At 43.6% G+C, this 17155-nt stretch overlaps 1 protein-coding gene across 2 annotated transcripts in view; it reads left to right on the top strand.

Annotated features, from left to right (window-relative positions):
• Positions 1 to 2166: 2166 nt before the first annotated feature.
• Positions 2167 to 17155, top strand: part of PLCXD2 (phosphatidylinositol specific phospholipase C X domain containing 2) — a 51957-nt gene continuing 36968 nt past the window's right edge. For both annotated transcript variants that reach the window (XM_059392004.1, XM_059392005.1), the window contains exon 1: positions 2167 to 2893. In XM_059392004.1, the coding sequence (XP_059247987.1) occupies positions 2731 to 2893 (163 nt within the window). In that variant the 5' untranslated portion in view covers positions 2167 to 2730. The remainder of the gene's footprint in view (positions 2894 to 17155) is intronic.

The following is a 17155-nucleotide window of genomic DNA, read 5'->3' as shown; positions in this document are numbered from 1 at the left end:
GGTGGGTGAGGACAAAGGGGATTAGGGATGGCATAAGTCTCTAAGGAATTTTGAAAGCAAGGTCTCCAGGATCTTGGGGGGCTAGCTATTGTTGGGAGAAGGGCTATTTATTACCAATAATAAAAATCTTCTCGTGAGACCCTTTAGATGTGTATCAGTGGGCCATATACTTGGGAATGATTCTTGACACTATCTTGGAGGTTTAGAGATAAAGGAATTGTTAAAGTAGACTTACAGAATCCTACTCGGATCTGTTGGGGTAGAGGGTTGGTGAGGCTAGGATTGTCCGCAAAACCTCAAGGTGAGGGCAGTTAAGTCCCCAGGGGAGAGCTACTCTGTCTGTTTCAAGAGCTTGTCAGTAGGTAAGGAATTTTTTTTTTTTAAGATTTTATTTATTTATTTGTAAGAGAGAGAGTGAGAGCGAGCACAGGCAGACAGAGTGGAAGGCAGAGTCAGAGGGAGAAGCAGGCTCCCTGCCGAGCAAGTAGCCCGATGTGGGACTCGATCCTAGGACGCTGGGATCATGACCTGAGCCGACAGCAGCTGCTTAACCAACTGAGCCACCCAGGCGTCCCAGTAGGTAAGGAATTTTAATGATTTTCTTCTGCCTCTGTTTCCCACATCAGCTAAACCTGAGGTGGGATGGCCTTAATTTTCTCGGCCTCCACATTTCGCCCTGAACAATTTTGACCCTTAAATCTTTAAGGTTGCTGAAGGTGGAAGGTCTCATCTTCTCTAACTTCTTCCTGCTGAGTAGGGGCGTAGAGTTGTCCCTACCTACTCGGGTCAACATTAATCAGTTGGGGAATGTGTAGGGGACTTAAGAAAGACAGAGGCAGCTGAGTCCAGGGGTTTAAATCAATTATTAGAGAAGAGAGGGACTGTTTAAAGTGCTAACCTGAGTAGGTCAGAACCCAAGAAATATTTTGATAATCTGTAACATCAAGATGGCTGTACAGAGCTAGACTCGAGGTAGGTACAGCCTTGTTTTTCCTGGCCTCCACAGGGACAATATGAGCAGGAGTTATGTGCATTGAGAGGTGCCTAGGACACAGGCATTGCAGGGGCCTGTGGAGTTACCCTGGAGTTGAAGTGGGCTGGTCAGTGATTGGGCGTCAGACTTTACTTTTCTCTTAGCAAAGCCTGCTGCTTGCTTTTCACATAAGCCCTTCCTGAGTCACCCAGGAGCTGCCTGACCTGAAGCCCTCCAGGACCCCACTATCAAGGTCCTGGGTAGGGGTGGGGCATTCTGATTTTGCCTGTCGGCCAGGATGTTTCTGATTGTTGCTGTGCAAAGTTCTCATACCATTAGAGACCCTGTAGTATACCACCATGAAAAAGTACCATTTGAAGGAGTAGGGAATATTGCAGAAAGCAGGGAAATGAGTTTGTGTGCCTACAGACCTCTGGATTTGAGGGTTTCCTTTTAAAATGGCATTTCCAAATAGCGCCAGCTGCTCTCTGAACGCCCCAGAACTTCCATTTCATCTGTGAAAAGGGCATCCTATCCACCACCCGCCCTGCCCTATGGGGGCCCTGTGAAGATCAAATGGGACAAAGAATTTGCAAGAAGGTTTCAAATACCTGAGTAATACAAATAGAAGTCATCATTATTCCTTCCTCTAAGATGGGGGTAAGAGGTGTGTAAGTAAATCTTCATTATGTAACTGCTGAAACAAACCATCCTAGAGGTTGTCATCCAAATATGATATATTTCACCTTTCTCAGCCTTCTTACTCCCCCTATTTCTGCCGCCTCTGTGGTTTATTAAAATGTAATACATTCTATGTGATTGTCATTGTGTGTGTGTGTGTGTGTGTGTGTGTGTGTGTGTGTGTAGAGGAAAGACACAAGGAAAGAAACATCATCTGTGGTCGTGTACAGCATCTGAGCGCTGGCTTCCTGGAAGGCCAGAGGAAGGACCCTTCTTGAGGTCCCAGGACTAGCCCCCAAGTTCCCCCGCCCGCAGTCCCCGCGGCGGCGCCCGCCGCCTTGCAGCCCGGCTGGAGTAACGGAGGGAGGGAACTGGGCCGCGGAGGGGTGGGAGCGCTCCGAGGGGCAGCCCGGACGGACGCCGGCCAATCGGAGCGCGCTCCGCCAGCGGCCAATCACGGGCCGCGTAGCCCGGCAAATCTGCCCGGCAGTGCGGGGCGGGGCTGCCGGAGTCCGGGTGCCGCCGGTTACACTTCTGAGCGCCTTCGGGAAGCCACAGGGCAGGGGGAGTGTGTGCTGAGAAGCGGGGGGAGGAGGAGGAGGCAGGCCCAGCTTCTGGGCCAGCCCGGTGACACACAGACAGGCATAAATCCGGCTGGGGATGTTGCGTCCGGGCGCTCACGTGTGTAGAGACCCACCGGCTTGTCCGTACGCCGTAAGGGCACCTGTCGTGTGAGTGGCTCCGGGCGTGGCTGCTCGCCGGACGTTCAGTTTTTGTAGGATTGCTCTCTAGGGGCCTACCTAACCCCGGCTCCAGAGGGGGAACCTAAGAAGTTTAACGGAGCCGGGTCTGAGCAGATTAAGGGAGTGGAACAGCGGCTGGGCCGGAGAGGGTGGGGACTGCGGGGGCTGGGGGGTAGGGAACCACCTACTTGCCCCGTCTCCCCGGCAGAAAGGTCTTTTGGCAAGACTGGCTTGACAAAGATGGCCCTGGAATGTCTAGAGTCCGGGCCGTGATGATCCCTGAGTGAGTGGCTCTGGGCTGCGCCTGGGCAGTTTGTTGACTGACAAAGAGGGATGCTAGCAGTTAGGAAGGTAAGGAGGAAACTCAGGATGGGGACCATCTGCTCCCCCAACCCCAGCGGGACAAAGACATCATCGGAGGTCTGCAATGCCGACTGGATGGCCTCGCTCCCCCCTCACCTCCACAACGTCCCCCTTTCCAATCTGGCAATCCCAGGTACTCTTCTATTCCTACTTGTTCCCACTGTGTTTGCTTCTGCCATTTTAGTGTGGTTGTTATTATTAATGGATTGGGTTGCTTTTCTGTTGTGCTGAGAAAATAATTGTCAGTGACCTTACTAAACGTTTTTATTTCCAACCAAAAACTTAACACTGAAGCAGCTGCTGTAAACAGATTTAAGTACACTGCATCATTGGCAAAAGGGGCTTGGGAGAATGGAAGCACCATTTTTTTTTGTTTGTTTGTTTATTTGCATCTTTTTGTTTGTGTTTTGTTTTTACTTGGTAGCCTCATTCTAAGAATGTTACATCCCTAATGTTGGAACCAGGCCATGTGAGTACCTGAATCACTTAAAGAAAAAAGGAGAGCTCACGAGTAATGAATAAAAGGTCATTAACGATTTTCAATCTGGATCAAAATTAAAACTGAAAAGTATTTTCTTTCTCATTAATTTAACCTTGCATATAGGAAAAACAAACAAACAAAGATTAGCATTAGATAACAGGTTCAGAACCAGGACTGAGTATAAAGACACATATTTTTGCTGTTGGAAAAGCCAGATATAGAGAATGCAAATGCTCATCAGAGGTCACAGGCAGTCATTAGGTGTGATGAGGTGGTGTTTGAAGATTTGTCTATATATATATACAGGTGTCTGCCTGACTGATCTAGAACCAGAGCATTGAAAAACACTTCTCCTCCAGCCACAGTTTCTATCCTAGGGGTTTTATGCCTTGGAACCACTCTCATTAAATTTGTTAAATGTGTCCTCTTCCTTCCACTCAAAAGCTGGCTAGAACATGGTTTCTAGGGAGGGCCATTTGGACTACAGTGATCTTGGACTGCTGTGCTGGGCAAAGTCCCAGACGCCTGTACTTGAAAAGCACCCCTCGGAGCTGGGGATGGACTACTGCCAATGTTTTCTCTCACCTGGAGACATAACAATTGATGTTGAGCCCTAGACTTCCAGACAAACTCGCAAGCATCCCTGGGAGCAGTCTGATTTTTGTGCATGACCTCATGCAACCCAGATCTTTGCTTTCTATGCATGAGGAAGAGCAGAGCTGGCTTCAGATGCAGCCTTTTCTTACTCGCCTCTTCTTTTGGAGGTCTTCCAGGTTCATTGTCCTTATGGGCTCTTGCTGCTTTTGAGCAAGGAGAGGGCTGCTAAATCTCTTTATAGTTATGATCACTTGTGTTTTATCAGCCATTGACTATAGTTCCTTGGGAAATGCCAGATGGTCATGCCTCAGAACAGGTCTTTTCCATGTTTAATTGATGCCTGTGGAGTCATCACTGAAATGATGCACGGGCTTCTTTTAACATTAGTCATCTGTCTTCAGGCTTTCAGGTGGAATTGTTTGGTCAGGTGGTATGGCAGGTAGTGTGTGTTTGCAAACAGCATGGCATCTTAGACAGGCCCTAAATGACTCTGTCATTCAGGGCATGTCCGGACTTCCTCCTTCCTGTTGTACTTTGGACGGACAGATCAGACCACAGCCCCAGCTCTGCCAGTGGCTTGGATATGTGCTCTGACACCACGACTCCTGAAAGGAGCTGGGCATTTGTTCTGCCATCTATAGGGTATCTCACAGTTACTAGAATTGCCAGGGGAAGTGGGCAAATAGCCGGAGTCTGCTGCTGTAACTGGAAATGCTGTGATTAGTCACTATGGAGGACATAGGAATTTGTTCACCCTGCTTTGTGAAGTCTGGTCCTTCTATGTAAAAAAAAGAAAAAAAAAAAAAAGGAAGAAAGAAAGAAAAAAAATGACCTTGACTCCTCAACCTGCTGAATTCATTTCTGTGAATGCCCTTTTCCCAGCAGTGGAAGGGGCATGAGCATATATATGTATGAGCTCAACACAGGAAAGTCACATGTAAGTGCTAGCCACTTATGGACGCCTCCCCACCAACCATTCTTCCCCCCCACCAGTTTCCTTTCCCCTCCCCCAAGCTTAATATCCCCTAGCCAATGGCTAGCACTCAAGTTCTGCCAAGCCTTGTGGAGAAATTCTGAAATACAGAAGGCATTCAGGAGGTGGAGTCCATCATCTTCCTCCCCCATTCCCCCTACACCTCTTCCCCTTTGCGATCCCCTTCAGCATAATAGTTCTTACTTATTAAGTGCTAACCCCAGCACCCACTGACAAACATTATATATCTCAAATATCTATACCTCCAAGACAGCTACTAACATCCTCGTTTTGGAAATAAGAAAATTATTGTCCAAGAGATTAAGTAATTTTTTAAAGATCACACAAATAGTAAATAACAAAACTAACAATTAAGTCCCTGACTAGCTGGCTCCAAAACCCATGCATTATCCCTGTGCCCCTCAGGGGGCCTTGGGGAGCACAGAGCAGCTGTGTGTGTGTGTGTGTGTGTGTGTGTACTAGGGGAGGGGGTGGTAGTCTCTAATTAAAACCAGTTTTCACAGCCTGTCCTCTATGGCAAATGAAGTTATGTTTAAGACTAGGTGGTCCTTATCTGAGTGATTATATATCATTGTGAAGAGATAGATAGGCAGACATACATGTATACAAATTATATATCTGAGTAATATATATATTTATATGTTTACAATTATATATGATATATGTGGTATATATGTGTATGTGTATATATAGTTGTATATATGTATGTGTATATATGTATATGTATATATCTGTGTGTGTATGCATGTGTTTATATATACACATATATATCCCTGTTTGGAACAGGGATATATTGGAATTGGAACCCAGGAAGTTTTAAATTCAGATTTATTGCTTAGACCTATTTTGTGTGATGTGTATGCACATGTGTGTGCTCCTGTGTGCCAACAGACAACGACACAGGGTGACTATAAGATTGTGTCAGATCTGTCAGGATGAGGGTGGGGTGGCCCCAGGGAGAGCTCAGAGAAAAGGCAGGAGTTCTGGCAATAATAGCAGAACTGGGATGGAGTAAACTAGGTTATATTTGAATGCATCTGCTGCATTTGCCCAAGGCGTGATGGGAGAGAACAGGTGTGCGTGTACCTCTCAACAAAGCCTTGGTGTATTATTTTACTTATACAACTGCTAAGAACACCTGTTAATGGCCAGTGTCACCCAAACATATTGAAATATTCTGGAGAAGAACTTCAGAACAAATCTCATTGCCAACCATTTAGAGTGATTGGAGACCCCAAGGGTAAAGGATCTGGAAGTTGCAAAAGTCAGATTTTTAAATTAAAGTTTTAAACTCTACAAACATTTTCACTGACATTAGTGAAAGCATGATATTCTTTATGGACAAATGGACTGATGAAAAAATGTTTTCTATAACATGTATATTTTCAATGAATTCTTTTTCTATATTTTTGTGTATTTCTTTTCTTGACTTTTTTTTGAGTTTTTTTAAAAATCATGTTTTTCCCTTTTTATTGAAGGTAAACTGTTTAGTCTATTGCAGAGAGCCTTGATCTTAAGATTTGGTATTGTTGGTTCTGGCTGTCTGATATTGAGGAAGCATCTGAATTTCTCAGGACTTAGTTTCTTCATTTGTAATTAAGCTGGATTAAATGAAATATAGAGTCTTTTCCAAATTAAAAAATCTTTGATTAACTAAATCAAATAAACTATAAATGCCCATTCTTTGTTCAAACATGAAAAGAGATGGGAGGAATAAGACATTTTAGGTCTAAAAGCCTTTTTATGCCTCTTTAAAACAAGAAGTTATTTTTGGCATGTGCAAATAACTACTCGCAATTGCCAGAATGAAGCAGGGTCCTCTCACTTTAGCATCCTAAAAGGGACTGTAGAATAACTGGTTTAAATAAATTGACCCTGAGTACATATTAAGAAACCTCCATGCTCAGGCTTGGGAGAGACCCAAAGATGAATCAGGTATCAACCCGAGTATAAAAGGGCTTACAATTTAGTTATATATATACAAATTACCATATATAGTTAAAAATAATTGGGGCAAATATTAAAGCAGAGATTAAAGAAGGTGTGATGGAAGCACACAAACTGGAAAGACTAATTCCCATTAGTTGCTACTTCTCATATTAGGAACTACTTCGTTGAAAAAATGGCTTGACCCAAGATTTGAAGAATGGTCAAAATTTCAAGGGATGTGATTAGGTAGGCAGTCTGGGTTAGAAGGGGACTTTCCTGAAATGGACCAATTAAGCTCTGGGATGGAGGTAGATGGGAAGTAGAGGACTTTCTCTCCTGCCTCTCAGTAATGCTTTGTTAATATGTTTATCACAGTATTTCTGAACACATTGTTATTTTTGGCTACCTGTCATCCACATCATCTATGAACAACTTGTACACAGAGAGTGTGTCTCATTTCTCTTTATAATGCTAGGTCCTAGTACAGGATGACCGCTTGGTCATTGGTGTCAAGTGGATGATTGAATACAAGAGACCAGGAGAGTAAGGGTGCTGGACGTGGCTCACTTGCAGCTTGCAGCCACCATCGTGTTTGATTGTGGTCAGAGCTAAACTGAATGGATTGGTTAGGTTTTCCTGACAAAAAAGCCATATGAAGCCCCCTGAACATTTTCCAACCAGCTTTTGTGACTTCTGCATAGTATTCCCGTAACTTTAGATAAAGCTCATTACTGAGCCCCATTGGAAGTGAAAATTCTGAGGCAGAACAAAATGGGCAGGAGAGTCAGAAGAGGAATTCTGGTATAACTTGTGTCCTAGGAACAATGCTTTCACCTTGCATCCTTTCTGCCTTCTCTCTTCCCTTGTCAAATGTGAGCTTCTCATATTTCCTGCCTGGCCTCAGCCTCAGCCTGCTCTCATTTCTTGTTCCCCTCTTCGGCTTCCTTCCACTGACCTGGCCTCTCCCTTTCCAGTGTCAACCCTTGCTCAGATGCTGCTCACTGCTCTCCAATTCCCAGACCCTTCTCTGTTCTCATCTTCCTGAGGATCATCCCCTTCCTTTTTACCTTTCTAGAATTCTATCCCTGCTCCATGCAGTTCCACCTCTGACCACTTGATGAGTTCTGTCGCTCTTCTCACTTGGCACACATGCGTCCCGCAGACATCGAGATTACTACAGGGGCAGGATGGAAGGATCATTGCTCAAATTCTGCTTTTGGAAGTTGGATTAGGTCTGGTGCATCCCAGAGAGATTTGGGGACCCAAAAGGGCATAACATACATTGTGGAACAAGAATTCTAGCTTGGCTCTGCTTTGAGGATAGCATGAGCCATGAGTTGGACCTAGAAAGAAACCCTACAGCCTACAGGATTTGAGGCTGTGGAAAAACAAGGACCAAACTGAGTCTACCAGGGCTGACCCAATCAAGAAAAACAATTATATGGAACCAAAATGGATTCTTAAGTGGGAATACTTTTTTGATGCCTCCCCCCCCGGGTGGTCATGGGGTGGTCATGGTCAAGAGTCTATGACTTTGGTGTTTTTATTAGTAGGTCTTTCTTCTAAGGAGGCTCCTCACTTCCTTAGATTTCCCTACCCCAATCACACAAAAAGCCACAGGGAATTCAGGAGTCACTTGTGTCTTTAAGAAGCAGAACGAACCATGGATTGGCTTAGACCATTAATGTTAGAGCCACTCAGTCTGGATTTGAACTTCAACTCTGTCCCTCATGACTCTGTAACCTGGCAGGTTACTCACTCTCTGTGCTACAGTGTCCTTCTCTGTAAAACAGAGATAATAATGGCACTACATCATTTAGTTAGTGTGACAATTAAATAAACTAATGCATTGGTACCATGCTTAGAATAGTTTCTGTCACAACGCGATATGTCATTAAAATTAATTATGGTGGATTTATTAAAAACCTGCACCTGGAATAGACAACCAAAAGAAGTGTAAGATCAGTCCCTCCCTTCAGGCAATGTACAGTGTAGTTAAGGAGCTGACCTTCCAGTAAGCCATGTGGCTCAGTGTTCTGTCCGATCAGATCAGGATAACGTGAATGGTCATCCCCTCAAAGGGGCTTAGAATTAAGGGATGGATACATGGAGGGTTGCCCAGGATGTGAGTACCAAGGGAGACGTAAGTGCAGTATGAGGGCAGCTGATCAAGAGAGCCAGAAAATCCTCTTGAGCTACTTACTATAGCCCCCATCCCAAACTCTGAAAGCCTCACAGTTCCCCCAAACACACACATCACCCCCTACACACACACTAACACACACCTACTACCCATTTCCTAGTGCACACACTGAGCTATGTCCTCAGGAGAGCCCAAATTTTCATGCCTGTTGCTGTTTTCCTGTGATAAAAATCTTGGAATCCATGCTCACTGCCAACTCAAATCCTAGGAGACTGCGCCTTCACCTGCACGCTACTGTTTCAACCGGGCTTCCAAAGCTGACAGTTGGCTTCTGTCACATGATTTGAGCTAACTAACCCCCCTCCCCGCCTCCCCCCAACTCCTCCAGGGGACTGGTTGGCTCCTATCTACCCCCACCTCCCACCCCCAAAAGCTTCTATGTACAGGCAGCTAGAAAGTTACTGTTAGTGAAAGGCTTAGCCTTTGGGAAAAGCTTGAACCTCTTTACAAATGCTGAGTAACCCTATTTAGAGTTTCAAACCAGGCCTGCAGAGGAGGGGTTATTTATAGACCTTGTAGTAGGTGGGTGTGTTTGTGTGTGTGAAAGGATCTGAACATCCATCAAGAACCAAACTGACAGTAGAGGAGCACTGTGATGGTGCTTGTTTGAGTTGTTTCATGCCTGGTGGAGCCAGGGCCCTTCCCTTCTCACAGCTCCGGGAATTTGGATTATATTGCTGAGTGCCCATAAGGACCAAACGGTACCTGGGAGGATTGCATTAATAGGTCTCTAGTAGCTTCAGGGTAACATGGGTTTGGCCAGAGATGCTGGCATTGCTCTCAGGGGATGTGTAGGTTGTGCTCTGAAGTGTTGGCGGTCTTCCTTGCTTCATGGTCTACATAGAAGCTGGAATTTTCTAAGAGAATAACAGGTGGGTTTTTTTTTTTTTTTAAATTTCCAATTATTCTAGAACTGTTGGCTGTAAGGTATTCTTTTTTTTCCAGAGAATATTCTGTTGCTCTTTTTTCTCCTCTGTATGGACCTGACGATGTCAAAATAAGGGAAGAACCAGAAGCATTTGTGCCCTGTAATACTAATATGTTGGAGCGCTCAGTGGTCTGAAGTGATGGTAGAACTGAACCGCTCCTAGGTGCTGTCAGACTGAGCTGAATATTTTATGAACATGTGTGATTTGAAGGCTATATGCAGAAGGCAATATTCTTATAAAGTATAATTGAAACCAGGTGAAAAAATATCCTCCTTCCTGAGCTTTGAGCTCAGGTCATTGTCATGGCAGGAGGTGCCCAAATGGATATCTGCAAGAATTCTATGAGCACATGGTGGCAGTTTGGCAGAAAAAAATTACAGGTATCCGTTTATCCCCTTTGCTTCTTTTGGTTTTCATTGCCTAGATTTCAAAAATGTATTCATTTAAAGGGAAATCAGATGTTCAAAGGATATTTGTTGTGTGCCTTTTGTGCCAGGTACTGTGTTAGATGAGGCAAACATGAAGAGAAGATTCTTCTCCCTGCTTTTCGAGAATTATGATCTTGTAAGAGAAGAAAGCTAAAATTCAAATACCCTGGAGATGAATGTGTATGGGACTATAAGACTCAGAAAGCCAACTTCCAATCCCATTACTGAGAGGAGGCAGGAAGCCTGCTAGATTGGGGTTTTAAGAGGAGATGAGCCTTGGGTTGAATCATAAAGAGCAAATAGTAAATAGCCAGGTGTTGCAGGTAGAGGGAAGTTTGTCACAATGTAGAGGTACCGAGGAATGAGAGATTAGGGTGACCTTGCAGAAACCGAAGCAGTCCGGTGTGGTCAGAACATAGACTTCATTTAAACAGAGATGAGACTGGGAGAGTGGGCTAATGAGTCTTACGTGCCGTGCGAAGATTGAACTTTAAACACTATCCCAGGACAAAAAGCAGCCATTGAAATACTGGGTCAGGAGTGGGGGAAAAGTTCCCAGATAACTGCATAAGGATGAAGAGAAACAAAATGGTACCTCAAGTATTAGAAATGCTGAGGGGTAATATGAGAAACTTACCCCTTCTTTCATTTCTATTTAATACATATGTATTGATTTCCTCCTATATGCCAGGCCCTCTCCTAGACACAGTGATGATCATTACACATAGTTCCTTTTTTCAATGAGCTTACAATCTAGTTGGAGAAATAGACCTTTTTTTTTTTTTTAAAGATTTTATTTATTTGGGAGAGAGAGTGTACATGCAGATGCACAAAAGTGGGGGCAGGGGCAGAGGGAGAGGTAGGGATCCCTATATGGGACTCAATTCCAGGACCTAAAGATCATGACTGAGCTGAAGGCAGATGCTTAACCGACTGAGGCACCCTGGAGAAATGGGCATTTAATCAAGTAGTTATATTGTACATGATGAGTAATTGCTCTTTAAAAAACAAAACAACAACAAAACCCCAGGTAGTTGTAACATAATATACTATAGAATGGGGAGGTAGAAGTTACTGCTAGAATAAGCACATGGCATGGAAGTCCAGGGAAGCCTCTTGGAGGAAGTGATAAATAGACTGCAACTGGAAGGATGCGTAGGAATTAGCTAAGAGGATCAGAGTTCCCTAGAAGAGGAAATAACATGGGTGAAGACAGACCTCAAAGAGAGAAAATGGCCCACTTAACAAACCAAAATCATTCATGGTAGTTGTACTATAGGTTTTCAGGAGTGGGGGGCGAGGAGTAAGGTGGCAAGATACAGGAAGGTCTAATAAGCCATGTTAAAGTCATTTCGCTTTACCTCAGTGATGGCGGGAAGGATGTTAAGGAGGTGAATGAGAAGGTCAGCCCTGCGTTTTGAAAAGATGGCTCTGGCTACAGTCCACAACGTACGTATATTGGATTTGGGAGTATTGGACCCCTCCTAACCAGCTGGGTTGTTGATGAGGCAATCCACGTGGAAGGGGATGCTTACCTGAGAAGGAGAGTGTCAGTATGGAAGCAGGAAAAGGGAAGACACAGGAGACATAGCGCAGAAAGTATCAGTAGGACTTGGCAATTACATTGGAAGCTGAAAAAAAGGGATACAGGAGAAAAAGGAGGTTAGGGGTGGCAGAGGGAAGCAGATGTGCTGAGTTTGGGGCACGTTGAGTTTGAGGGACCTGTGGGACTTACCAGAATTGGGAGAAGGGCATGGACAGCACTCAGTGGAAAACATGTCAGAGTTCAGTCTTACTTTTCCCAATTTACCCAACACCAGATCCTCACCCACAGCTACTATTATATCCAATATAGGAAGATTTGAGTTTGAATTAGGTGTCTTTATTTTATTTATTTATTTAGGTTTCTACTAAAATTTTACTTTGTTCAGGAGCTTATCCAAAACTTCTAGTCCCAGATACATGACCCTCAGTAGCTCATCGAGTGTTTGCTTATTCTGCCTGAATTCTCTCATGTCTTGTTTTAATGATTGCTTCAACCATATTGGCAGCTTGGAGGTGAGAGTTAAGGTTAGCTCTGTGTACTATAGCACAAACCAGCTGTGAAATGGAAACGTTTAGTAATTTTACCATGCCATCAAATACAATTTATTTCACGCATTCACATCCTGGGTTATACCAAAAGCTTAATAAAAGCAGAGTAATTTTTTAGTAAAATATTTAATTTAATATAACTTTTCCTTCTACCCTAAACATTTTCCTTTTTTCCCCTACGTCTTTGAATTATTCTTATTTTTGTGTTGGAAATTGAAAAGTTGTTAAAGAGAACGTGATTATTTTGGAACTGAGAAGGCTTATCAGAAGCAACACAGAGTGATTAATTAGCAAAACAGGGAAAGAATTTCTTATTAATGAATTAACTATATTATACAATCTCTTACTCTGGGATGGGGGTCCGAGTCCACCAGACCTTTGAGGAAGAGAAGGTGTTTCAGAAGAAAATAGATGCCCATCTATCTGTAGAGGACTTTAAAATGCCTCCCATACATATAATTGAAACCCCTCTGACTCACATAAATCCTAGGATGTTGGGGCCAATTCAGAAAATATCTGGGGCAGTGGGATTTTCATGGTGTCCAGCAAGAGTCCAGGTGACGCTTGGTGCCCCCCAGGACTCCCTTCTCAAGGTCAGCAGTGGGGACTGTCCGGTCAGAGAAGCTCTGCTTGTATTTGTTTTACATATAAATACTTCATTTGACAAAGTTGCAGGTCTCAAAAGTACCATGAGAAGGTCTGATTTACTCCAACTGTCCAGCTCATCCAGCCATTTGGGGGGTAGACCAGCAGTAGCCCTCTGGATTCCCAGGCTAATGTCTTCAGTCCTCAGATGGTGGGATGCCCGTTGGCTACTCAGCACATAAAAAGTTGATCAGCATCCTCTGCTTTCCAGTGTTCTGCCTAACCCCACTGCTTTGTTGCATTGTGAATAATCCCAAATTCAGTGGGCACTTGATTAAAAATTAAATGGACCACATGGCCTTCTCAGATGTTGTGGGCAGTTAGACAGTTGTTATTAATATTCTCCCCCACGCCCTATGGAAAATAATCCAGTCACATAGATGAAGTTTATCCCTTTGGGCTGACAGGGTTTGAAGTTGTTATTCTTTGGTTTGAGAATCTGCTAAATGGTCCCCAGAACTCGAGCCTTGGACTCATGTCAGCTAGATTCTGTAGATCCTAAGATGCCTCAGCCTTTCTGCATTTGTCAGCATTTGGAGTCACATTCCCTACAAATGCTGTATTTTTCCCAAGGACCCCATTCAGGTGTGTGAAATGGGAGACCCCAAGGAGATGTTATCAGGAAATAATTTACACAGGCATAAGTTGCAGGAAATCTACTCTTTAGGACTTTTCCTTTTAAATTGTTTGATGTGTTGTTTAATATAGCTGCTCCTTTCGTCATCCTTTCTGGCTTATTTTTGTCCTGTGTGTTTCCTGACATATTCCTCTTCGTTGACACAAATAACTCAAGCTAAAAGGACAGATGGAGGAAATGGGAACTGGGCGTATACAGTTGCTGGGGGTGAGGAGGTGCAGGCAGTGAACTCTGCCTGTTTCATGAAGGTGAATGGACCAAACAGAAGTTTGGGAAGGGATCAGAGGACCTTGGCTTACCTGCCCTAGGCAACTCTCTACACATCTGTTTATTCAAGCAGTCATGCTTACCTTTATCCTAGATGCATGTATTCAGTGCCTACTGTATGCCAGAAACTTAAGCATTGTAGGGATAATCACGGTCAGGTGTCCATGACAGATACAGAGATAATGACCACAAGGTGTCCCAGGTTCATCAAGTTCAAGAGGCCGTGGATGCACAAAGTGAGAAGTACTTAAATCTACTTGGTGGAGTCAGGTGAGCTCACAGACAGATGATTCGTGATCTGATCACTTATAGGTAATGAAAACAAAAAGGCAAGGGCCAATGAGTTTGTTCCCAAGGACTGTGAGGGTTTTCTGTTTCCATCTTCTTTCAAGCAAATCTGTTGCTATATTCAATAACGATAAGGCCCACCTCTTATATGTAACTTGGCAAATGAGTATGTTCTCAGCTCAGGCCACAGACCTATTTTAGAATGCAGAATGACAGTCTGTTCAAATCCCATTTATTGTAATATTAATAGAGATGAAATACCTGATCTATAACACAAGATGTTTTCTACAAAAACTATCCTAAACATGTCCATCATTTAAAGACTCATGTTCATTTTTATGTCTGTTCTTAATACGTTTTACCTTATCTCTATTTTTAATTTTTATACACATGAGAAACAGTATAGAGAAGTAGTTCAGTTCTGTTTTAGGATACCTAGGATCAAATCCTAATTACTAGTTACATGACCTTGAATAAAAAGTTTAACCTCTCTGTCCCTGAGGCTTCTCCTCTGTAAAATGGAAGTAATCACAACACCTGCTTCATAAGCACAAGGTTAGAGGAAACACAGTCTGTAAATCTGCCCTCACTCTGATACCATTGATGGTTTGGGGGTCCTCAAGATCACCCTTAGTTTCACTAAATAATATGCTGGAAGGACTGACAGGACTCACTGAAAGCTGTTATACTCCCAGTTCCTGTTTATTACAGCTAAAGGCTACAGGTTAAAATTGACCAGGTATAGAGGTACACAAGGCAGAGTCCAGGGGGGTTCCAAACGTCCTGTCTCCTGGTCAGTGGACAGTGCTGCTTTCTCAGGATTAATGGGCGGCAGTATGCACGGAGTCCTGCTAACCGGGGAAGCTCTCTGAGCCTTGGTATCCAGAGTCATCACTGAGGCTCCACATGGCTGATCTCAGTATCCAGCCCCTCCAAGGTCAAGCATCTATCCACATGATTCAATGCCATCATCCTCAGACTTTTTGACATGGCCCCAAAGTCCTCAGGTAAATAAAGATGCTCTTATCAGACAAGCTATTGCAGGGGTTTGAGAGATTGCTTCCCATGGCAAGGAAGAGGACCAGCCCTCTCCTTGGGCAGGGTTAAATTCTTTACCATACAGCAAAGTTGTTTAAGAATTGAATGAAATAGGGGCACCTGGGTGGCTCAGTGGGTTAAGCCTCTGCCTTCGGCTCAGGTCATGATCTCAGGGTCCTGGGATCGAGCCCTGCATCGGGCTCTCTGCTTGGCAGGGAGCCTGCTTCCTCCCCTCTCTCTCTGATTGCCTCTCTGCCTACTTGTGATCTCTCTCTGTGAAATAAATAAATAAAATCTTAAAAAAAAAAAAAAGAATTGAATGAAATAAAACATGCAATGTGCTTAAAATATTGCTTAGCACAGAACAAGCAGAGAATAGGACGCCTGGGTGGCTCAGTTGGTTAAGCCGCAGCCTTCAGCTCAGGCCATGATCCCAGGGTCCTGGGATTGAGTCCCACATCGGGCTCCTTGTTCCACAAGAAGCCTGCTCTCTCCGCCTCTGCCTGCTTGTACGTTCTCTCTCTCTCTCTCTCTCTGACAAATAAATAAGTAAATAAAATCTTAAAAAAAAAAAAGCATAGATTTTGGATATATAGCTATGACTATTAACAGTCCTTTTTGATGGCCAAATATTTATCTAGCACCATACTAGATACTAGATACTTTAAAAATTTAATGAGATATAGTTTGTAATCTTGTAGGAGATACTAAGGTTCAAATAAAGCCAATAAAAGCAGAAGGCAGTGAATGCCACAGTTTTAGAACCAAGCATACTGTGCTAGGAACCTGGGAAAGGGAGTGATTACTTGCAGTTGCAGGTCAAGGAGCAGCTGCCTGGGAAGACACCTGGGAGCTGGTCTGAGGACGGATAGGATTTTGATATGGATAGGAGGTGCATTCCAGACACAGGGAACCAAATGGATGAAATTGGAGATGGGAAAGCAGGGGTTGTTGTGACTCCCTGTACAGGTGACAGGAGAAAGCAGTGGAAAGGACTGGGCAGACAGACGTAGGGCAGATGAGAGAGGTTTTCAAGGTGGTGTGAAGCAGTTCCTGCTTTATCTTGTAGACGATAGGGAGCCAGTGACAATCTGGGAACCAAAGAAAACCTGAAAGAAAATCTCCTGTCTCTCTTTATGACTCCAGTCTTTGCACATGCTCTTTCCTCTACTGGCACAGCCTCCCTTCCAATAACCCCCACTTCACTTGGTCCAAGACTACTTATCCTGTAAGAAACAGCCCAGTACCATGTCTGTGCATGTTTCCATTCTGGGACATATTATGTGCCACTGGAACGCTTTACCTGTCTTCCCACTGCACACAGCGCTGTTTGGGGCCCTCTGTATAGTCAGTGTCTGGTTCAGAATAGGTATCTTGTGCAAAAAAAGGGAGGGATCCAAAGAGAAAATGTGGAATCTTGAAATATCTACAGAGAATTTAAGTATGAAGAGCAGATACTTCTAGTTAATTTAAGGAGAAAGTAGGACATAGAGAAAATAACAATGCCTAAAGTAAGACAAAACCTTATAATTGCATTGCGGAGCTCTCTTAAGGTGTCCCAAGGTTTTATAAAATAAAAATAATCATAATAATAGAAGAGCTTACTTATATAACACTTATAAAGCATTCAGTAGGGGGCTGATATTGTTCTACTTGATTTATGTCAACCTGCCTGGTTAAACTGTACAACCCAATGACAGAAGTACTATTAACTCCATTTAAAAATGAAGAAACTGAAATACAGAGAAGTTAATAAGCAAATTGCAACTAAAATCCCGGTAACAATACAAGATTGTAAAAACTAGATCTTGCCAAATTCATTTAAGTGCACTTGAATAAAAGACATCTGTAGAGTTGGAAATTGA

The sequence above is a fragment of the Mustela nigripes genome, chromosome 2 (genome assembly GCF_022355385.1).
Source record: "Mustela nigripes isolate SB6536 chromosome 2, MUSNIG.SB6536, whole genome shotgun sequence".
In the NCBI taxonomy this organism is placed as follows: Eukaryota; Metazoa; Chordata; class Mammalia; order Carnivora; family Mustelidae; genus Mustela; species Mustela nigripes.
Note: the sequence above shows the minus strand (reverse complement) of the source record. Positions and strands in the feature narration are given on the sequence as shown.